General features: G+C 42.6%; 1 protein-coding gene across 2 annotated transcripts in view; it reads left to right on the top strand.

Moving 5' to 3' along the window:
• Positions 1-24,850, top strand: part of LOC139442349 (vam6/Vps39-like protein) — a 99,025-nt gene that overhangs the window by 19,132 nt on the left and 55,043 nt on the right. The window contains exons 11-24 of one of the 2 annotated variants that reach the window (XM_071223149.1): positions 820-937; positions 1,352-1,481; positions 2,181-2,323; positions 4,680-4,814; positions 6,794-6,935; positions 7,852-7,938; positions 9,972-10,045; positions 11,460-11,558; positions 11,945-12,062; positions 14,010-14,138; positions 14,988-15,090; positions 16,001-16,046; positions 17,278-17,430; positions 20,181-20,315. In XM_071223149.1, coding sequence (XP_071079250.1) covers positions 820-937; positions 1,352-1,481; positions 2,181-2,323; positions 4,680-4,814; positions 6,794-6,935; positions 7,852-7,938; positions 9,972-10,045; positions 11,460-11,558; positions 11,945-12,062; positions 14,010-14,138; positions 14,988-15,090; positions 16,001-16,046; positions 17,278-17,430; positions 20,181-20,315 — 1,612 coding nt within the window. Of the gene's footprint in view, positions 1-819; positions 938-1,351; positions 1,482-2,180; positions 2,324-4,679; positions 4,815-6,793; positions 6,936-7,851; positions 7,939-9,971; positions 10,046-11,459; positions 11,559-11,944; positions 12,063-14,006; positions 14,139-14,987; positions 15,091-16,000; positions 16,047-17,277; positions 17,431-20,180; positions 20,316-24,850 lie in introns of both variants that reach the window. The other variant, XM_071223148.1, reaches the window with a different exon arrangement.

Raw genomic sequence — 24,850 nt, 5'->3', positions numbered from 1 at the left:
TCTCATAGAGGGAATTGTGTCATAGTGAAATCATTTGTTGTGGACATTACATGAAGTCCTAGAGGTATAGCCACAAAAACTTGAGGCAATTGAGCAAATTGTTTCACTATGACAAGTCAGTAAAATAAACTGGGGTCTGTAACCTTTGTATACTGGAAACCTTGAGGTACAGTAGTGTTTACATATTCATTTTTTGCTGGGAGAATTATGTCACATCATTATGAGTGATTTAAAGAGTTAGAATTTATAATGAGTTAAGGGAGTTTGAGTTTATGAGTTAAAGGGGGTTTGACATTTTAATGAGTTTGATGTAATGAGTTAAAGGAGTTTGATTTCATAATGAGTTAAAGGGGTTAGACTATATAATGAGTTAAAGGAGTTTAGCTTTATAATGAGTTGAAGGAGATCGAGTTTATAAAGGAGTTTGCCTTCATAATGAGTTAAAGGAGTTTGCCTTCATAATGAGTTAAAGGAGTTTGCTTTCATAATGAGTTAAAGGAGTTTGGCTTTATGATGAGTTAAAGGAGTTTGCCTTCATAATGAGTTAAAGGAGTTAGACTTCATAATGAACTAAAGGAGTTTGAGTTTATAGTGAGTTAAAGGAGTTTGGCTTTGTGATGAGGTAAAGGAGTTTTGAGTTTATGAAAGAGTTTGACTTCATAATGAGTTAAAGGAGTTAGACATTATAATGAACTAAAGGAGTTTGAGTTTATAGTGAGTTAAAGGAGTTTGAGTTCATAACAAGTTACTGGAGGTTGTGTTAATATTATTTTGCCTGAATCATTATATATTCCTGAAGCTGTAGTTCCCTGTTTTCAGTAACACAGTGTATGTAGCTTCGTCCAACTTTGTGTGGAGACTGGCCCCCACACCCATCTCTCACCAGATTAAACAGCTGCTTCAGGAAAAGGAGTTCAAACTGGCTCTTCACTTAGCTGTAAGTAGTTTATCCCTTGAAGAATCTGTCCCTGCAAAGCCACCGGAGCATTTAGCCCTTTAGTTTGCTTCTATCAAACTACAGTGATCTCTCAAATTTGCAGAAATTATACCAAGCAAACGTAATTTTGATTTCCATGCCAGCGTGTTTTAAATTTTATACTCAAATGCATCTTTATTTTCCCTCTCTCCTGTCATGGGTGTCTTTATTAAGTAAGGAGGAGATGCAACATTAGTAGAATTGCCAGTTTAACCAAATGTCAAAGCTGTTCTTTCTTTCCTTGACGCCTTTTAACAGTTATCACTAACTGGAGACAGGTGCTCTACAAATGACTATTATTATCATTATTATACAATGTTATTATTATTAGTTGTTGCTCATGCTGTCAATGTCTGCTGGTTGCCATGGTTACAGGACATGCAAGATGAACCGGAGTCTGAGAAGGAGAAGAGGATCAGGAACATCAACAACCTGTACGCCTTCGACCTGTTCTGTCAGCACAAATTTGAGGAGTCCATGAAGATATTTGACTCTCTCGGGACAGGTATGCAGTGTGTTGAGGATCACACTGTCTCATCCCCTGCAGCCAGTTCCTTTTCACCAACACCTTGCCTGCTTACCCAAATCACTTCTTCCCTCCTTTGCTTCCTCGCTCCCTCACCTATGTTCATCCACTTTTTCACTCACACCTTCTCTCACTCCTTCATTCTTTCACATCACTCACTCACTAATTCTTTCACCTCACACCTTCACTCCTTCACTCACAAACTCACTCACTCACTCCTTCACTCACTCACTCCTTCACTCACTCACACCTTCATTCTTTCACATCACTCACTCCTTCACTCACTCACTCCTTCACTCACTCACACCTTCATTCTTTCACATCACTCACTCCTTCACTCATTCTTTCACATCACTCCTTCACTCACTCCTTTACTCACTCACTCACTCCTTCACTCACTCACTCACTTCTTCACTCAATCCTTTACTCACTCCTTCACTCACTCCTTCACTTCTTCACTCACTCACTCATCCACCCACATCTGCCCCTTCCCTAGGAACCATTTAATCAGGCTCCATGACTTGTTTCAGTGTGGGTCATCGTACCCCAATGGCTTGGGACGTTCTAGTTCCTTAAAGTATTTTTAAACTTGCATCAAATGATTCCATTTACTTCATGACTGCCATCACGTCGTTGGAAGCAGTTGGTTATGTATAAATACCACCGTCCCTGTTTCAGATCCATCTCATGTAATTGGGTTATACCCCAACCTGCTGCCCCAGGACTTCCGGAACCAGCTGGAGTATCCAGACCGACTGCCAGACCTGGAGGGCGGAGAGCTGGAGAAAGGACTGCTTGCACTCATTGATTATCTCACTGATGTAGGTTGTCACAGGACACATGACTAAGTGATGTGTCTTTCTCATAGTAACATAGTACACCCCGTGAAGATCCAGCTTAGAATCGGACCTCAGCTACCTGTACTGGTTCGTAAGCGGAGACTAAGGGGACCACGTGGTCAGGCTTGAAGACTTGGTTGATGCGTGTCATCGTATCCTGACAGATCGTTGCTCACAATATTAATCACTGGATGGTGATAACTTGTACAATTACTCAATGGGAAAGTTCTATTTACACTGCTCTGATTCCCTCTAGTCGCAGTGAAAAAAATAAACTAAAATCTTACCATGGACAGAAACGCATTTGCTTATAGTTTTTACAACAGTCAAAGTTAGTGTTAAAGTCAGCTTACATGGAACATTTCAGAAACAGCACCGATCTAATGGGGATAACTGGTCTGTAGCCAGTAGTTATGTTCAGTACATTGTCAGTTTTGCTTGCAAATTGCCTGTGATTAGGATGTCATGGAGACATGATGGGTGTTGAATAATTGAACTGCCGACGTATGTCAAATGCCAGTAAGTGCCTGTGAGTTTAGAGGAGCACCACATAGCATTATACCCACTCCTACAATGTGTTATATATAACCCAGCACCACATTGTGTTATACCCATTCCCACATTGTGTTACACCCACTCCCACATTGTGTTATACCCACTTCAATATTGTGTTATACCCACTCCCACATGGTGTTATATATAACCCATCACCACATTGTGTTATACCCACTCCTACAATGTGTTATATATAATCAATCACTACATCGTGTTATACCCACTCCCACATTGTGTTATATCCACTTCCACATTGTGTTATATCCACTTCAATATTGTGTTATACCCACTCCCACATGGTGTTATATATAACCCATCACCACATTGTGTTATACCCACTCCTACAATGTGTTATATATATAACCCAGCACCACATTGTGTTATACCCACTCCCACAATGTGTTATACATAACCCAGCACCACATTGTGTTATACCCACTCCTACAATGTGTTATACCCACTCCCACATTGTGATATATATAACCCACTCCCACATTGTGTTATACCCACTCCTACATTGTGTTATACCAACTCTCACATTGTGTTATATCCACTTCCTCATTGTGTTATATATAACCCAGCACCACATTGTGTTACACCCTTTCCCACATTGTGTTATACCCACTCCCATACTGTGTTATACCCACTCCCACATTGTGTTATATCCACTTCCACATTGTGTTATATCCACTTCAATATTGTGTTATACCCACTCCCACATGGTGTTATATATAACCCATCACCACATTGTGTTATACCCACTCCTACAATGTGTTATATATATAACCCAGCACCACATTGTGTTATACCCACTCCCACAATGTGTTATATGTAACCCAGCACCACATTGTGTTATACCCACTCCTACAATGTGTTATACCCGCTCCCAGATTTTGATATATATAACCCACTCCCACATTGTGTTATACCCACTCCTACATTGTGTTATACCAACTCCCACATTGTGTTATATCCACTTCCTCATTGTGTTATATATAACCCAGCACCACATTGTGTTACACCCACTCCCACATTGTGTTATATCCACCTCCACATTGTGTTATACCCACTCCCACATGGTGTTATATATAACCCAGCACCACATTGTGTTATACCAACTCCTACAATGTGTTATATACAACCCAGCACCACATTGTGTTATACCCACTCCTACAATGTGTTATATATAACCCAGCACCACATTGTGTTATACCCACTCCTACAATGTGTTATACCCATTCCTACAATGTGTTATATATATCACCCAGCAACACATTGTGTTATACCCACTCCCACATAGTGTTATACCCACTCCCACATCCTACATTGTGTTATACGCACTCCTACAATGTGTTATACCCACTCCTACAATGTGTTATATATATAACCCAGTACCACATTGTGCTATAACCACTGCCATTGTGTTCTTCCCACTCCTACATTGTGTTATACTCACTCTCACATTGTGTTATACCCACTCCTACAATGTGTTATATATAACCCAGCACCACATTGTGTTATACCCACTCCCACATTGTGTCATACCTACTCCTACATTGTGTTATACACCCACCCACATTGTGTTATACCCACTGCCACATTGTTATACACACTACCATATTGTGGTATACCCACTGCCACATTGTGTTATACCCACTGCCACATTGTTATACACACTCCCATATTGTGGTATACCCACTGCCGCATTGTGTTATACCCACTGCCACATTGTGTTCTGCCCACTGCCACATTGTGTTATAACCCCTCACACTTTGTGTTACAGAAGAGAAACCAGTTACTCAAGGACCTGAACAAGGACATGGCAACAACAGCCATCGTGGAGGGCAACGTCACCATCCGCTCCAAGAAACAGCTGAGCCAGATTATAGACACAACGCTCCTTAAATGCTACCTCCAGGTGAGAATTGATAATACCGACTAGCTGGAGCTCATTTCAAGGATATTTAGTTGTGTAAAAACACTTATTAACAGCTTTAGGAGTTCAATCTATGTTAGTGTTAATTTGAGGAAATGCAACTCATTTGTCAGATACACAGTTGGTATTCTTGCTATTCTTTGTTTATTGGTTGGTTATGCCGGCAGTTGTACTCAGGATTATTCCAGCTATATGATGGCAGCCAGTAAATAATCAAGTATGGACCACACAATCTAATGATTGAGATCATGAGCATCAATCTTTGCACTTGGGATACAATGACATGCATCAACCAAGTCAGCAAGCCTGACCACCTGATCCTGTTAGTCACCTCTTACGACAAACATGAGTTGCTGAAGACCAGATCTTCTTGGGGGGAGACAGCAAGGGTTGCTGAAGACCAGTCCTTACCCAGATCTTCATGGGGGGAGACAGCAAGGATTGCTGAAGACCAGTTCTTACCCAGATCTTCTTGGAGGGAGACAGCAAGGGTTGCTGAAGACCAGTTCTTACCCAGATCTTCTTGGGGGGAGACAGCAAGGGTTGCTGATGACCAGTTCTTACCCAGATCTTCTTGGAGGGAGACAGCAAGGGTTGCTGAAGACCAGTTCTTACCCAGATCTTCATGGGGGGAGACAGCAAGGGTTGCTGATGACCAGTTCTTACCCAGATCTTCATGGGGGGAGACAGCAAGGGTGGATGATGACCAGTTCTTACCCAGATCTTCATGGGGGGAGATAGCTAGGATTGCTGATGACCAGTTCTTACCCAGATCTTCATGGGGGGAGACAGCAAGGATTGCTGATGACCAGTTCTTACGCAGATCTTCTTGGGGGGAGACAGCAAGGGTTGCTGATGACCAGTTCTTACCCAGATCTTCTTGGAGGGAGACAGCAAGGGTTGCTGATGACCAGTTCTTACCCAGATCTTCATGGGGGGAGACACCAAGGATTGCTGAAGACCAGTTCTAGCCTGGATCTTCATGGGGGAAACAGCAAGGGTTGCTGATGACCAGTTCCAGATCTTCATGGGGTTCTTGATGTTGACAGCAGTAATGATGCAAACATATCCAAGTGGAAGATGGAGGTCAGGTTACTCGCTGTTAGAATTCCAGGCAGATCAGGTATCGGTTACCCCATGCTTGTTGTAAAAGTCAACTTCAGTAGTGATCATGTGTGACAATGCTGCTTGTTTGTCATTGTAGCCAAACAGCATGGATCATTGTTCATGATGTCAACCATTGGTTTGTGTGGTCCAAACTCAATTACTTAGACTCCCTTAATATGGATGCAATGCTGAGGACTTGGTTCAAAAACATTAACTTTCTCACAGCAATGTGACCTTGTAAAGTGTACTGGTGCCCGATAGCTGAGGTTGGTCCACTGTACACCCATATGTTGATGGTGCTGTGATGGTTGTAGACAAATGATGCGCTGGTGGCCGAGGCTGGTCCACTGTACACCCATGTGTGTGTGTGTGTGAGTATGGTTTTACGCCGCTTTTAGCACTATTCCAGCAATATCACGGCGGGGGACACCAGAAATGGGCTTCACACATTGTGCCCATGTCGGGAATCGAACCCAGGTCTTCGGCGTGACGAGCGAACGCTTTAACCACTAGGCTACCCGACCGCCCCGTACACCCATGTGTTGATGGTGCTGTGATGGTTGTAGACAAATGATGCACTAGTGGCCGAGGCTGGTCCACTGTACACCCATATGTTGATGGTGCTGTGATGGTTGTAGACAAATGATGCGCTGGTGGCCGAGGCTGGTCCACTGTACACCCATGTGTTGATGGTGCTGTGATGGTTGTAGACAAATGATGCGCTGGTGGCCGAGGCTGGTCCACTGTACACCCATGTGTTGATGAAGCTGTGATGGTTGTAGACAAATGATGCGCTGGTGGCCGAGGCTGGTCCACTGTACTCTTCTGTGTTGATGGTGCTGTGATGGTTGTAGACAAATGATGCGCTGGTGGCCCCGCTGCTGAGACTGAAGGACAACAACTGCCACGTGGAGGAGAGCGAACGGGTGCTCAAGAAGAAGGAGAAGTTCAGTGAGCTCATCATCCTGTATGAGAAAAAAGGTCTCAATCAAAAAGGTGGGTGTCCATCAGAAAGATGGGTCTCAATAAGAAAAGTGGGCCCTATCAGAAAGATGTGTCCTGATCAGAAAGGCTCGTCTCAGTCAGAAAGGTAGGTCTCAATGAAAAAAAGTGGGTCTCTATCAGAAAGGTAGGTCACCATCAGAAAGTGGGTCTCCATCAGTAAAATGGGTCTCCATCAGAAAAGTGGGTCTCTATCAGAAAAGTGGATCTAGATCAGAAAGGTGGGTCACCATCAGAAAAATGGGTCTCAATCAGATAGGTTGGTCTACATCAGAAAATGGGTCTCCATCAGAAAGGTGGGTCTCTATCAAAAAGGTGGGTCTCCATCAGAAAATGGGTCTCCATCAGAAAAGTGGGTTTCCATCAGAAATGTGGGTTGCCATAAAAAAAGTGGGTCTCCATCAGAAAATGGATCGCCATCAGAAAGGTGGGTCTCTATCAGAAAGGTGGGTCTCCATCAGATAATGGGTCTCCATCAGAAAAATGGGTCTCCATCAGAAAGGTGAGTCTCCATCAGAAAGGTGGGTCTTGCTAAGTAAGATAACTCTCCATCTGCAAGGTGGGTCTCAGAAATATGTCTCTTCATGTGAAAGGTGGGACCATTACGGTAGGCTAGTGGGTAATGTGTTAAATCATGCCAAAGTCCAAGGTTTGATTCCCAAGACAGGTGCAATGTTGATTCATGAAACACAATACCCACTCAGAAAGGTATGTTGATACATGTATTTGCAGCATGGCTGTGTCCATTTCCATACATTTCCTGTATGGAAGAAATAATGTGATGTTTTAACCACAAGTGTTAACTGTAATCAACAATATGTATAAAAAATATTCACACCTCATGCAGATCTTAATGAAAGAGAAGAAGACGCTTGTCAGTACTGAACATAGTTGTACCTTTCGTTGACAGCCCTGAACCTGTTGATGAAGCAGGCAGCTCGGCCTGACTCTCCCCTCAAAGGCCATGACCGGACAGTCCAGTACCTGCAGCATCTAGGTAGGAGCTGCAACATCCACATCAACATCTACATCAACATCTACAGCTTTTCTTGTTATGTCAAGGATAACGCACAAAATGGACATTCATTACAAATAATGTACTATCCGGCAAAACTGATGAGTATCATTATTTGTAGTGAATGTCACATATGTTATCTGACACACAGTTTGTAACAAAATATTGCGTAATCTGATTTTAAATACAGCTGGAGTTAAAATAAATCAGTAAATACTTCAAAATGAATAAAACACAAATATGATGCAAGGAACTTTCATGCATTACTTTCATCATACATGAGTCTTTAACTTTGTGCTTTGATATCCATGCTGTGTTTTAACTTGCCTGTAGATTCGTATTGCACATGCATCTTGTGTGATTTGATCATTTGTAGGCAGTATACACATGAGCTTAAAATTTACATTGCAGAAAAATTATCAGTAAACTGTCCAATAATTTACCATTGAAACAATGAGTGACATCATAACTGTATTTCAATTCTTGGTTCACAGTAATGTATCAAAACCATTAGGTGGTTGAAAGTTACTTCCCTTCCCTTCATGATCTCCGGTGGAGTTGTTTTGGCTGAAGTTTGTTAACAGTCTCAGCAGGATGAGGAGGAAGGTTCTTGTTTCAATCAATATTTGTAAATATTGGCAGGCATATCTATTCACAGCTAATAGCCATGATGGTAACACAAAACCACTATGATGTTTGTCAATATTTTATGTATGATACATTTTATGTACAAAACGTATCAGCAACACAGTCTTCTACTGAATGTTGAAAAATGAAGAGAATTGTACACTGACTATGACCCTATGTCAAAGTTGTTTTCTAGTTCATAGTATCTTAGTTCAGTTGATTGGGGTAATTTACTACCGATATTGCAATACTATTGTGATAGTTAAGTACTGTATTTAATACTGTCTCAGTGTAGGCACAACTATTGAAATAGTACTCCAATAGCATGATATATACATGTACTGTACTACAGCATGGATTTCCTAACACTTCCTCCTTGTCCTTGGTCCTGGAGAATATTGTTTGGGATGTTGTTAGGGAGTTAACATGGTAAGGGAGGTGCCTCTGATTGTTTATAAACTGACTGCAATAGTCAAACTATACTGAAGTCACTTCTTATTCATCAATATGTCCCAGGTAGAATAGGTCATCAGCAACCCATTCTTGCCGTAAAAGGTGACTATGCTTGTTGTAAGAGGTGACTAACAGGATCGGGTGGTCGGGTTGATGCATGTCATCATATCCCAATTGCATAGATTGATACTCATTATGTCAATCACTGGATTGTGTCCATACTTAATTAGCTGGAATATTGCTGAGTGGCGTTAAACAACAAACAAACATAAATATGTCAACAATAATAACTTCACAGGCAGCTTATTTAATAATTAGCACAAATACCTGTACACAACAATACAAAATCAGCGACATCGTTAAGCACAATAATGCAACACAGGCTCTGCTCGCTCTATACTCGGGGTGGTGGGGTAGCCTAGTGGTTAAAGCGTTCGCTCATTACGCCGAAGACCCGGGTTCGATTCCCGACATGGGTACAATGTGTGAAGCCCATTTGTGATATTGCTGGAATATGGCGTAAAACCTCACTCACTCACTCACTCACTCTATTGTCAGCCAATAAGGATATAGTAGTCTGATAATGGGGTCGTCTTGTCCTTTCTTTTGGGGTGTTTTATGGAAATATAAACCAAGTAAATGCACTGTCTGAATGAATCTCAACATCTATTCAGGCATGGTGTATTTTAGAACGGTTTAAATGGAAATTATTGATTATTCATAAATTTAATGAATTATTAACCTCACATATCAAATTTTATTTTATTACGTTTATTGATAATAATGGTAGAGTAGTATGGCACGAATGTTAACTGTTTAAAATATAGCTCTATATTAATGTGTCTTCGGGCCATGAACAACTGTGAAGCATCATTAGTAACATTCATTACAGCCCTTGTGCAGGATAAACGTGACGACTACTGCGTATGTTGCAGGTGCTGAACATCTGGCTCTGATATTTGAGTACTCAGAGTGGGTGCTAAGGAAACACCCGGAGGATGGGCTGAAGGTGGGTGCGGCTGTCACTGCTGCAGTAGTCTTGTCTTGTGTACTCAACCTTTGTTGCATCGTTTATAAGCAGATGAAGGACGAGGCATGTTAAGGCACGTCTTTCGCCCACTGGGGGCCCATGTGGTGCTAGGTCCCATGTGGTGCAGGGGGCCCATGTGGTGCTGGGGTACCCATGTGGTGCAGGGGGCTCATGTGGTGCTGGTGTCCCATGTTGTGCTGGGGGCCCATGTGTTGCTGGGGGCCCATGTGGTGCTTGGGCCCATGTGGTGCTGGTGTCCCATGTGGTGCTAGGGTCCATGTGCTGTTGGGGGCCCATGTGGTGCTGGGGTGTCCATGTGGTGCTGGGGGCCCATGTGGTGCTTGGGCCCATGTGGTGCTGGTGTCCCATGTGGTGTTAGGGTCCATGTGTTGTTGGGGGCCCATGTGGTGCTTGGGCCCATGTGGTGCTGCTGTCCCATGTGGTGCTAGGGTCCATGTGCTGTCGGGGGCCCATGTGGTGCTGGGGTGTCCATGTGGTGCTGGGGGGCCCATGTGGTGCTGGGGTGTCCATGTGGTGCTGGGTTGCCCATGTGGTGCTTGGGCCCATGTGGTGCTGGTGGGGGCCTGTGTGGTGCTGGTGGACTTTGTGCTTGTATGGGGCCCATGCGGTGCTGGGGACTATGTGGTGCTGGGGACTATGTGGTGCTTGAGGCCAATGAGGTGCTGGGGCCCATGTAGTGCTGGTAGCCATGTGGTGCTAGGGGCCCATGTGGTGCTGGGTCCCATTTGCTGCTGGTGGCCATGTGGTGCTGGGGGCCCATGTGGTGCACATGGCCATGTGGTGCTGGGGGCCCATGTGGTGCACATGGCCATGTGGTGCTGGGGGCCCATATGGACTGCATGGCCATGTGGTGCTGGGGGCCTATGTGGTGCTGGTGGGGGCCCATGTGGTGCTGGGGGCCTATGTGGTGCTGGTGGGGGCCCATGTGGTGCTGGGGGCCTATGTGGTGCTGGGTGCCCATTTGGTGCTGGGGGCCTATGTGGTGCTGGGTGCCCATTTGGTGCTGGGGGCCAATATGGTGCTGGGTGCCCATTTGGTGCTGGGGGCCTATGTGGTGCTAGGGGCCCAGGTGGTGCTTGAAGACTTTTCCAAGCAGGAATGTTTTAGGCTTAGTTGTCAATGCCTTTGCAGCCATGAGGGTTGCAGATAGTATATAGGTCTACAGCAACCTGGATTGAGTGGTCAGGCTAAGTGACTTGATTGCATGTCATTGTATCCACATTGTTCAGATTCATTGTCATAATATCAATCGCTGGATTGTCTGGTCCAGACATGGTTATTTACAGAATGCTGTCATGTAGATGTCATTGACAATGGCAAACTGTAAACACAGGAAAATGTTAATGGTGAAATACTCTCGTTTTGTCCCCAGATATTTACTGAGGATACACCTGAGATTGAAAGTCTTCCGAGAGATGAGGTGCTAGAGTTTCTAGAGAGGACGGGGAAAGATCTGGCTATTCCTTATCTTGTGAGTTCTGAGAACAGCACATTCCAGAAATATTAAGTATCACCCTCATACATGGGCTGCAATTTGAGTCTTACACACCATCACTTAGACTAGATAGGAATATCCATGTACCAGTATATGATCAGTATCATTATACATGAATCCATCTGTTACAGTGATATGTTAGACTTTTAGGAATTTCATTGAATTTCATGGGACCAAAAAATTCAACCATTTTATGGAACAATTTGTTTTTCAATAGAATCCCAGAGCAAAACCAGAATGATTAACTTTATTTTTGACTTGTACAAACTGTAGCGAAAAATGTTTCATAAAACCAAAAAATTAACTGGTCCTGCCTTTTTTTATGATACAAATTAAACACCATGTATATATCATTATTCCAGGAACATATAATTTCTCAATGTGATGACGAGACACCAGAGTTCCACAACCGCCTAGTACACCTGTACCGAGAGAAGATCCAGACACTAGCTGAAGATTATGTCGAGTCTCTCCCTGAAGGTTAGCCTGCTTTGAGTATACGCTGGATACATTGTCAGGACCTGCTTGTGGTGCTTCCAGGGTAGCCTAGTGATGATGTACCATATGTGCAACCCATTTCTTGTGTTAAAATACTGCTAAGAGGGTGTAGGACCCTACTCACTCACTGTGCACTGCTGCAGATTTGTGAGGGGCGAGGGTAGCCTAGTTGTCTACAGCTGACATTTACATGCTAAGAGGGTGTAGGACCCTACTCACGCTCCGTGCACTGCTGCTGATTTGTGAGGGGCGAGGGTAGCCTAGTTGTCTACAGCTGACATTTACATGCTAAGAGGGTGTAGGACCCTACTCACTCACTGTGCACTGCTGCAGATTTGTGAGGGGCGAGGGTAGCCTAGTTGTCTACAGCTGACATTTACATGCTAAGAGGGTGTAGGACCCTACTCACTCACTGTGCACTGCTGCTGATTTGTGAGGGGCGAGGGTAGCCTAGTTGTCTACAGCTGACATTTACATGCTAAGAGGGTGTAGGACCCTACTCACTCACTGTGCACTGCTGCAGATTTGTGAGGGGCGAGGGTAGCCTAGTTGTCTACAGCTGACATTTACATGCTAAGAGGGTGTAGGACCCTACTCACTCACTGTGCACTGCTGCAGATTTGTGAGGGGCGAGGGTAGCCTAGTTGTCTACAGCTGACATTTACATGCTAAGAGGGTGTAGGACCCTACTCACGCTCCTTGCACTGCTGCTGATTTGTGAGGGGCGAGGGTAGCCTAGTTGTCTACAGCTGACATTTACATGCTAAGAGGGTGTAGGACCCTACTCACTCACTGTGCACTGCTGCTGATTTGTGAGGGGCGAGGGTTGCCTAGTTGTCTACAGCTGACATTTACATGCTAAGAGGGTGTAGGACCCTACTCACTCACTGTGCACTGCTGCTGATTTGTGAGGGGCGAGGGTAGCCTAGTTGTCTACAGCTGACATTTACATGCTAAGAGGGTGTAGGACCCTACTCACTCACTGTGCACTGCTGCTGATTTGTGAGGGGCGAGGGTAGCCTAGTTGTCTACAGCTGACATTTACATGCTAAGAGGGTGTAGGACCCTACTCACTCACTGTGCACTGCTGCTGATTTGTGAGGGGCGAGGGTTGCCTAGTTGTCTACAGCTGACATTTACATGCTAAGAGGGTGTAGGACCCTACTCACGCTCCGTGCACTGCTGCTGATTTGTGAGGGGCGAGGGTTGCGTTGTTGTCTACAGCTGACATTTACATGGCAAGATCTCCTGGTCAATAGTTCTGATCCTTGATTTCATCTGATTATGATCCTTGGTGTGTGAGCATCTACTTTTGCTTGTGGGTTTCACCAAAGTGGTAAATGTCTGACCTGTGTCCTTTTGGGTTTCCCCCTACATTATCCAGACAATGTGAAACACACCAGTTTTTTCAAAGCAAAGCTCACTGCCTAATGGTAGAAAAGAATGCCCCCTCCCCAGTCAGGTAACCTGGTAATGAACCATGAGTTCTCAGTGTTGTGAATATGAGCGTCAGTACTGTAAATGTGAGTGTGTCGGTACTGTAAATGGGAGCGTGTCAGTACTGTAAATGGGAGTGTGTCAGTACTGTAAATGTGTGTCAGTATTGTAAATGTGAGTGTGTCACTACTGTAAATGGGAGTGTCAGTACTGTAAATAAGTGTCAGTACTGTAAATGTGAGTGTGTCAGTACTGTAAATGGGAGTGTGTCAGTACTGTGATAGTGAGTGTGTCAGTACTGTAAATGTGAGTGTGTCAGTACTGTAAATGGGAGTGTGTCAGTACTGTGATAGTGAGTGTGTCAGTACTGTAAATGTGAGTGTATCAGTACTGTGATAGTGAGTGGGTCAGTACTGTAAATGGGAGTGTGTCAGTACTGAATATGTGAGTGTAGATGGAGACGATAAAGTGTCAGTGACCTCTGTCCAGCAGGAGATCGTCTCGACAAATCAAAAGACGAGCCGGCAGAGTTGGAGGAGTACAGGGTGAAGCTGGTGGTGTTCCTGCAGACGTCTCAGCACTACGTTCCCGAGATGCTGCTGGCCAGGTTCCCGCTAGATAGTAAGTGGTTGAGGACATTACAAGTACTTGTGACTTACACCAGTATAACAATAACTGATGGGAGAAGTATTTATCTTACTGATTGCCTTCAATAGAATACTGACTATATTAATGTTGGCAATATCCTGGTAAATTTATTATCTTTATTCTTGGTATCTGGGTGCTATAAAATTATTGTATCCTATTGGCAATTGGCCTTTATTGTGTGGTAAAAAGCCATTTAACTTGGCTGGCAACAAAATATATTTGATGTGATATCATAATTTAAATGTTGGCACTTTATAACTGAATTTCCATTGGCACAAAATAGACCTAATTGTCACAGAAAAGTATTAAAAGTGTTTGTTGGTTGTGAATTTATAATTATCAGGTTGTTAGATCTGTCAGAGTAGGGTGTACAGAATTTACAAACCTCTACCTTATGTGCAAGAAATATTGTCTTGGAAGGGGCATGGGTGGCCCAGTCGTCTAAAGCGCCGCGATTCGCTGTGCAGAGTTGCGTCTCTTGGGCATGCCAGAAACTTATGATTGTGGGTTCGAATCCCGGTTCACCCCGATTATGTTTCTAGGTTTGTCAGCACCATACCCATGCTCGTGGGTTTCCCGGAAGTGGTAAATGTCTGAGACCTGCATCACTTGGCCTTCCTCCCACATTAAGCTGACACGCCGTGATATAACTGGAATACTGTTAAAAGCGGTGTTAAACTCAACTCACGCACTCACTCACTCACTCACGTTATCTTGGAAAATCCCATTCATCTGACTATAAACACATATGATACATTTTAGCTCACTATGTACATGTTGCTCTGCAGCAACCTTGACCTTGACCTGCATTGTGTTGTTAAGAGTTCTACGAGGAGAGAGCAATCCTACTGGGCCGCCTGGGGAGACACGAACAGGCTCTGGGCATCTACATCCACATCCTCAAGGACCCCCGTCTGGCCGAAGTGTATGTGTGCCACAACTTGACCATGATCTCCCTTCCTGTAGCTTGAGGACCCGTGAAGATCCAGGGCAGAATAGGTCTTCAGCAACCCATGCTTGCTGTAAAAAGCGACTATGCTTGTCGTAAGAGGCGACTGAAGGGATCGGGTGGTCAGACTCACTGACTTGGTTGATGCATGTCAACGTATTCCAATTACCTGGATCGATGCTCATGATGTCAATCGCTGGATTGTCTGGTCCAGACTCGATTATTTACAGACCCCCACCATATGGCTGGAATATTGCTGAGTGCGACATTAAACAACAAACAAACAAAACAAATCCTGTAGCTTGACCCCTGTGGAGATGATGGTTCAGAATAGGTACGCCATGCCTGTTGCAGGAACCAAGTAAAATGGGGATTCAGTTGTTACAATATGGGTTTGGATGATTGGGGCGCGAGCCTGAGTGGAGCCGCCTTGGATGAAGATCTTGGTGGTAGTAGCAGATATTCAAATCTACTCTACTTCTATACCATGTCAGCCTATATATAATAGAGTCTGGACCGTACGATCCAGTTTTTGATATTGTGAACAACGATCCATGTCCTTAGGGTCAATAACAAACTATCAACGAAGTCACTGAGCCTGACCAATTCCATTTGGGTGTAACAATATGTGACCTGGGTGATTTTGTGTCCTCAAACCCCAGCCCAGTGGATGGATCATGCTGTAAGCCACTACTTTGCCTGACCCAGACATGATTTTTGAAAGGCCATCATGACATTGCTGGTTTATGTCAATATGAAAATATATCTTTCACCAGCAGATTTATGTTCTGACAGGGTTCAAAGTTAAATATTAAAATTAATAATTGAGGGACCAAAAAACGTCAGTGACGGGAGCATGTGTGTGATATGTTCTATTATTTTGCAGTTATTGTCGGACACACTTCGATAAGGACAAGGAAGGAAACAAAGATGTAAGTTGAAAACAGTTCATCATTCCTTTAACTGACAGGAAGCTCTAGCAATGATATGAATGCATGGGTGGGATGCAGCTAAATGGTGATTAAGTGGTCACAGTGGCTGACTTCAAATACCGTATTTGCTGTATTAAACGCCCCGCTCCAATATGTTCCAAATTATGAGTTATGCAGCTGAATGGTTATCAAGTGGCCACAGTGGCTGACTTCAAATACCGTATTTGCTGTATTAAACGCCCCGCTCCAATATGTTCCAAATTATGTGTGATGCAGCTGAATGGTGATCAAGTGGTTACAGTGGCTGACTAAATACCGTATTTGCTGTATTAAACGCCCCGCTCCAATATGCTCCAAATTATGTGTTATGCAGCTGAATGGTGATCAAGTGGTTACAGTGGCTGACTAAATACCGTATTTGCTGTATTAAACGCCCCGCTCCAATATGCTCCAAATTATGTGTGATGCAGCTGAATGGTGATCAAGTGGTCACAGTGGCTGACTAAATACCGTATTTGCTGTATTAAACGCCCCGCTCCAATATGCTCCAAATTATGTGTGATACAGCTGAATGGTGATCAAGTGGTCGCAGTGGCTGACTAAATACCATATTTGCTGTATTAAAGGCCCCGCTCCAATATGCTCCAAATTATACACAAATCTGTAAGTAATCTTTATAAGCGACCCTGTATAAGACTGAAAATTTACATGACAGTCCACATGTTCTTGTGTATTTCACACATTGTTTACAGAAAATTGTCATTCATCGATAAGTTTGTCATGCTTCAGTGGAATTCACCTGCGCCTGTGTTGAAAGATTTATTGCTTTTGAGTGTTTAATAAATGTTCTTTGATCTTATCTAGTTTGCATTATCATTATTGAATTAATAATACACATATATGGGTGAAACGTTTTTGTGGAAGGTCAAATGAGGTTTTGGTAGTAAGCAGTAGGCCGAGGGATGTCATTTATGACCATTGTGTTATGAATTAATGCTCCAAATATGTATCAATTCAATGCTCAAATGGTGCAGTTGAAGGGTGTGCAACAAACAGATTAATGCACCATGTGTCAGGTACCTTATACCATTGCAACTCGTTTCAAAACATATCTAACTTGCTTTAGCTCGTTAAGAGTCGTTTTGAAACAAATCGTAAGCTAAATGGCGCCTGACAGCCACTCCTGTAGTAATATCTGTATCTGTACCACCTCTGTGTGTCCTCGTCCCAGGTGTACGTGTGCCTGCTGAAGATGTTCCTCCAGCCTCCGGAACCCTCCACGCTCGGGCTGGCCCCAGGCGGACTTGTCAGCACACCCCATAAGAACATCCCTGCTGCCCTCAAACTCCTGGAGGACCATGCTTGGAAGATTGAGACGACAAAGGTATGTTCAGAGAAAAGTACAGCATCACCAAATAAAGCCGTGACAATATTAGTTAGTGTTCCTGGCAATCATATATCACAGAGACATTTGTATGCATTTCTCAGGGAATTTTTAAAATAGATTTTATGTTCATTTTATGCTTATGCTTTTTATGCTTATCATTTAGGCAGTTAAATAAGAATGAATGGTTGATAAGACCTAATAAACGTGCTCGATACAGATCTTAATTTTGATTGATGAACCTAACGTAAACTTTGCAATAGTAAACAAACAGGAAATAACCTCAAATCAACCAACATATCTATTTATATCCCCCTATTTTGAGTGAGTGAGGATGGTTTTACGCCGCTTTTAGCAACATTCCAGCAATATCACAGCAGGGGACACCAGAAATGGGCTTAACACATTGTACCCATGTCGGGAATTGAACCCTGGTCTTCGGCGTGACGAGCGAACACTTTAACCACTAGCCTACCCGACCGCCCCCCCTATTTTGAAAAACATGTGGATGGTGGGGTGGGGTGGAGGATATAGCGATAAGCGTGTCCATCCGGCCATCTGTCCTCCATCTGTCTGGATTAAACATGCTATATAGATCAGTCAATTGGTGAATTGGTGCCTTTTGATGATTTAGGATTAATTTTTTTTTTAATATTTAATTTTTTAAAGACATGTTGGACAGAACTGAAAATGACAAATAGTGCTCTTGAATATTTCTTGATGAAATTTGCTATACAGATCAGTCTAGCGGTGAACTGGTGCCTATTGATGACATAGGATACTGAAAAGGACTTTTATTTTCTTCTTCACTGAACTGAAGTTATCCAATGGCAATGAGCCAAAAGTGGGGTATAAAGTAGCATAACTCCATTTCCGAATCGCTCCAGACCGGGGGGTATGTCATCTCCTGGTGGCTCTTGTTGATATGCTGCTTCTCCCGCTTGTCATGCTGACCAAGTTGTTCGAGAACACTGTGTACGTGGGGAACTGTTTGGTGGAGTGCTTGGAGTGTGTGATTGTTTTTCTTCATATATGTGACAGCCTCCGTGGTCTAGTGGTAGAGTGTCTGCCCAGAGAGCAGAAGGTCCAGGGTTCCATGCCCGGTCTTGTCACACAAAAAGATGTTAAAAGTTAGTACTTGTTACCCTGCCTAGCGCTTGATATTAAGGTGCTAACACAAGTCAGTATATACTGTGTCTGAGTGGGGTGTTCATGTTAAACTGCGGCATGGTATCTCAGTGGGCTAGCACAATAAAATTGGCATTAGTCTGGACTAGTTCAAGCAGCCTCACACACACACACACACACATGCATGCACATCGCTATACAAGTGCAGTCATCTTGGATGAGACGTTAAACCCCATTTCACCTCACCCCACCTCTTGACATATGTAGTTAAAGGCTCACTATGTCTTATGTAACACATACACTGAAAGGTATATTTACCATCCAGTAATTCTAGTGTTAGTGGTGTGTATAAACAGAATAGAGTCATATTTAAGTAGAGTTAGTGTTTGGGAGTCATGTAAGAGTTAACTCCCCTTGCTTATGATTATGTCAGTAATTGACACACTGATCTACACAAAGAGTGGAAAATAGATATAACCCATAAGGGTAGGAAGAATGAGTTTTATGACTTTCCAATATTTGGTTATATACATCTTGTTGATTCTCATTGAAAGTTTTTTGTCACATTGTTATTCGTGACTATATATTGCCACAATCTGTGTACTTCACCAGGGGGGCCCGGGGGGCCCAGTCGTCTAAGCAGAGTTGTGCCCCTTGGGAACGCCCGAAACCTATGATTGTGGGTTCAAATCCTGGTTCACTCCGATTATGTTTCTAGGTTTGTCTGCACCATACCCGTGCTCGTGGGTTTCACCGAAGTGGTAAACGTCTAAGGCCTGCATCACTTCGGGCTTTCCTCCCACATTAAGCTGACACGCCGCGATATAACTGGAATACTGTTAAAAGCAGCGTTAACCCCAACTCACTCACTCACTCACTCACTCACTCACTTACACAAAGAGTACTTAAGTAACAACCAAACTATTATTAGCACAAGGCTTAGAAAAGATTTGTACTGATCACATACTGTGTCGAGTGAAATTGTCTGAAAAAAATAGTTTCTGAATTTAACGCAATATTGTAACAACATGAATTCCTCAGCATATATAAGTGAGTGAATATGGTTTTTCACCACTGTTAGCAATATTCCAGCAATATCACAGCAGGGGACACCAGAAATGGGTTTCAGACATTGTAGACATTGGGAAGTCAAACCCAGGTCTTTAGCATCGAGAGCAAATGCTTTAACCCAAATGCTTTAACCAGTAACAGTGAGTGTTTCACTTCACGTCCTGTAATAGGAGTTGGCGGACAAATAATTGAATCAAACAGGATAGGACTGCCAATTAGCTGCAGCCTAGGCAGCAGTATATGTCATGTGATAATTCAAAGGTGATACTTGTTGTTACCCTGCCTGGCGCTCGGCAGTCAGGGAATAGACAAGGACTGGTCAACTCGGAGTCAGTATACTGTAGGTTATGCATGGTAAGCTGTGGCATGGTAACTCAGTGAGCTGGCACTATGAAACTGGCAATAGTCCCTACAAGTACAAGCATGCATGCACGGGATGCATGTCGCTATGTTTGTGCAATAATCTTGAACGCGACATTAAAAAAAAAATTCACCCACTTCATGTGATAATACATCGATTAATATTCCTTGTCTTCTGCATCTCCCTGCAGGCTCTGGAACTGTTGCCCCCAGAGACCCGAGTCCGAGACATCCTCACTTACCTGGAGAATGTGATGGAGCATCGAGCAGCTCAGCGCCGCTCAGACCAGGTGCTCAAGAGCATGCTCTACAATGAAAACCTGCAGGTAGGACCACTGTACATCTTAGGCTTTAAAAAATATAAGAACTGGTTCTCAGGCAATGGCTTTTAAAAATATAGTGAGGGCAGACTTTTTTTTTTTTTTAGGTTCAAGCTAATATGTAACTAAATTTTAATAAAAATTTCCGTGACATGTTGTTCCTAACTCTTGTAGCATTTCATTGCCGGGGTCGTGTGTTCGAGATGCGGGATATTTAAAGATTTTAAATTTTTTCTAAAAATGGAAATAAAAACGAAAGGTGAGGTGGACTTTATGATGATGCTGGTGGTGCCTGAGAACCAAGACTTATTTTTGTTTGCTTTGTGTTTTCATATGTTAACCACAAGGGCACAGATACCAAGGAAATCAGTGTCAGGAATTAAGCCTCACTGAGCATTATCATATGTGCCTAATGCTGATTGGCTGGTTCATGCTGGTGTTCTATTGGGTGGATTGTTTCAGGAACAATCCTTGTCATCTGAATGCTTTGTTAATATAACTGAAGATGATGTCATCCATTTTTCGTGATATCACAGACGATTTCATGTCATTCCCACTTAGCTGATGTCTCTTCCTGTGAAGGAGAAATCCAGATATTTTCTTTGAAAAATGGCTTTCATTGAAAGTTAATTCATGACAAATAAACCGTAATTTCTCATATGTTATAGGCTGTTCTCTATATCGCTCTGTAGTCCCTAACATTTGTAACAGTTGGGCTGTCAAAGGACATTTGTTTCCTCTTTATGCTAACGGAAAGTATTTTTGTTTTGCCTCAGTAACAGACCCTACAATACATGTGTATGTGACAGGGCTGGGAGGATACACCAGCTGTGTAATCTGATACATATCATGATACCTTGCTCATGGACCCATACGTATCATGATACTTGCATGTGCTCTCTTCTGTGGTGCGTAAGCCATCTTTTTCATAGACAATGTGGCCAAATACCTGGCATACTGATGATTTACAGTTGCTAGTGTCAAGTGTAGCACAATGGATGACAATATTTATGTTTTCACCACTAATTAGTGTTTGGTGTAACAGTTTTTAAAGCAAACATTTAAGGCAACTATCGATATTGTTTTACTTAGTGTGCCACTCTGATCGATGCTTGCATCAAGAAGTTATAAATAGCCCCCCCCCCCCAATGCATCTGTGTATTCTCCCACTACTAGTAACCATTGTCCAACAATCCCTGAATCATGGGAATAGTTTTCAGACTGTGCCATCCATACAGTTTATCTGTATACATGGGTCATCTCATGTTGGACAGAACCTGCATCATGGAAATCTCTTCTACAGCAATCACAGTAAAGTGATTGTTAAAATATATGCATGTAAGCCTTGATGGTGTTTGCTATTGTAAATTTATTACAAATTGATCTAATAGTATTCACGACCGTCCGTACGTCCGTCCGTCCGTCCGTCCGTACGTCCCACCTGTTTGTTGCCGCGATATAATTCAAGAACTAAATGCTGGATTGTCTTCATATTTGGAACTATGGTGTATATACAGACACTGCAGACACCAGTCTGTTTTGGTGACCTTGACCCCATTTTCAAGGTCACAGCAGGTAAATCTGCTTTTGGAGTTGGAAAACGGTGTTGACGCGATATCTCAAGAACTAAACACTGGATTGTCTTCATATTTGGAACTATGGTGTATATACAGACACTGCAGACACCAGTCGGTTTTGGTGACCTTGACCCCATTTTGAAGGTCACAGCAGGCAAATCTGCTTTTGGAGTTGGAAAACGGTGTTGCCGCAATATCTCAAGGACTAATCGCTGGATTGTCTTCATATTTGGTACTATGGTATATATACAGGCGGGGGACATTTCGTCACTTTGTGACAAATACTTGTTCAGATTTGACTTCAATGTTTTTTGCGTTTATCGTTGTAAAAACTTAAAAAACGGTGTGAATCAATATAAGTCAAGTCAACAATAATAACTTCACAGCTGCATTTTTAATTATTATTACAATTAACCTGTAGACAACAATACAAAATTAGCACCACTGTTCACTACAAGCCCTACATATGATATATATGAGTTACGTAACAGAAGGGGAACAGCAGTCATGGTCTGCCTCAGTCCCTGAACCATGCCATTTGCTCTTCTGCTTAGCCGTTTCTGGAATGCAAAAGCTCTAAATGAAGCAAGTCTGTATTTTCATCAGGTTCTGGTTTCCCTGGGGCTCCTTTTCAATATAGATGGAGTTATTTGTTTCTATCTATTGTTAGAGACTAAGCATTAGTCCAGAGCAGTCCCTTAGTGGGCGTGGCCTGTTTATGGAAACATAAATGCAAATAAATTTCTTAAGGAAGAGAATTTATAGATTATAACTTCTGTATTTATGACATCCATAAATACTCTTCCTTATGTGCATCACTTCCTTATGTGCAATGCCATTCATAGACTTAATACATTTCTTGTTTTTTTATAATTTATTTATTTTAAACTAGTTATTACATGATTTCAAACTATGCAGACAGATATTTAACACGCTGCTTTTCCTGACAATTTGAGCTGTTGAAGTGGTTAATATATTAGGTAAGCCGTGATCTTAAATCACAAGTAATTATGTGAAAATTTATTTTTTGTTCAAACTATTGCCATCCAAAGTTTGGTTTGGCTTCCATGGCAAGTAAATAACATTTGGCATTTTAGCAAATCAGATGCCTGGGAATCGTGTCTTACCCAGAGTCCAACCTGTGAAGAACCGGGTTAGAATAGGTCTTCAGCAACCCATGCTTGTTATAAGAGACGACTATGCTTGTCGTAAGAGGCGACTTACATGATCGGGTGGTCAGGCTCACTGACTTGGTTGATGCATGTCATCGTTTCCTATTGCATAGATTGATGCTCATATCAATCACTGGATTGTGTGGTCCAGACTTGATTATATACAGACCGTCATCATATGACTGGAATATTGCTGAGTGCAGTGTTAAAAAAACAAACAAATAAACAAACAAACAAACAAACAAACAAACTCAGAGTCCCCTTTAATAAAAAACCATATGGACCCAGTGAATCCCTGAGTAAAATCTTTGGTTATCTTCAATGTACATTTTGCATGTGGCTTGCATGCAAGGTGTTTTGGACACTAAGTTTGGTTATTTCATTGCATGATTGATTCTTAATATGGACAATAATCAAGAAGCAGAAAACTATTATTCTTCTCGAACCTGTGGCCTGAATAGATAGCATTGCTAACAAACCTGTGGTAGACACATTCCAGTGCTGTATAGATGCTGTATGTACATCCCCGGCCAGTCAGCCAAACCTGTCAGCGTGTGATGAATCATATCTCAGCTCAGCCTGATGTGTCACAATGTGAGGAAAGGTTGCTAGGCATCCATGGTAGTCTCTGACCCAGACATTTCGGGTTTTTGTTTGTTTTCAACAAAAATGAACAAAATTATGATTGCTAGTCATGTGGTTGACTAGCCCTACAGTGTATTGGCCTTACACTGTAATACTAGATGATGGGCCCATGAAGATCTGGGATAGAATAGGTCTTCAGCAACCCATGGTTGTCGTAAGAGGCGATTATGCTTATCTTAAGACGTGACTAACGGGATCATGTGGTCAGGCTCGCTGACTTGGTTGATGCATGTCATTGTGTCTCAATTGCGTAGTTGATGCTCATGATGTCACTCAATGGATTGTCTGGTCCAGACTCCATTATTTACAGACCACCGTCATATAGCTGGAATATTGAAGAGTACGGTATTAAACAACAAACAATTATTCACATAAGAACCTACTATTATTCGTATGTTTCAACCAAACTTGTCAACATCAGACATACTTAATTTCAAGGCCAAACCTGACATCATGCACTGAAAGAGTCACTGGATCCAGAGTGCAGCATTAAACAACAAACAAACAAACAAACAAGGTTAGTGTGACCTGGCTGATTGTGTGTCATTGTACAGTCATGCCCATGCGATCAACCATTGGTTTGCTTGGCCAAGAGCTGATTATCTACAGGTTACAACATACAATTGGTGACTTTACATGGTAAAAAAATGCTATAATGACCGTGGATGAAGTCTGAGGTCAATATTGCATTTTTCAGGTCCATAAATAGAGATATTGAACTCGTTAAGTCTATAATTGTTTTATTTTATAATAAATAGATAATGCAGACTTAACATATCAAACTATTTTAGCTCCAATAATGTTAGAAGGTTGGCTTAGGTTTGGGGAATACCACTTCCCAGTAATTCCCATTCTATTTTTAGCGACTCAATACTGTAAATTGGTTGGTTGGTTTGTTGTTTGGTGCCACACTCAGCAATATTCCAGCTATGTGACGGCGGTCTGTAAATAATCGAGTCTGGACCAGACAATCCAGTGATTGATATCATGAACATCGATCCACGAAATTGGGATCGATGACATGTCAGTGAGCCTGACCACCCGATCCCGTTAGTTGCCTCGTACGACAAGCATAGTAGCCTTTTACAGCAAGCATGGGTTGCTGAAGACTTATTTTACCCCGGATCTTCAAGGGTCCAATACCGTA

This window comes from Haliotis cracherodii, unplaced genomic scaffold (genome assembly GCF_022045235.1).
Source record: "Haliotis cracherodii isolate W230 unplaced genomic scaffold, xgHalCrac1.p SCAF_5, whole genome shotgun sequence".
Classification (NCBI taxonomy): domain Eukaryota; kingdom Metazoa; phylum Mollusca; class Gastropoda; order Lepetellida; family Haliotidae; genus Haliotis; species Haliotis cracherodii.
The sequence above is the reverse complement of the archived record's forward strand: the minus strand, read 5'-3'. Positions and strand labels throughout refer to the sequence as shown.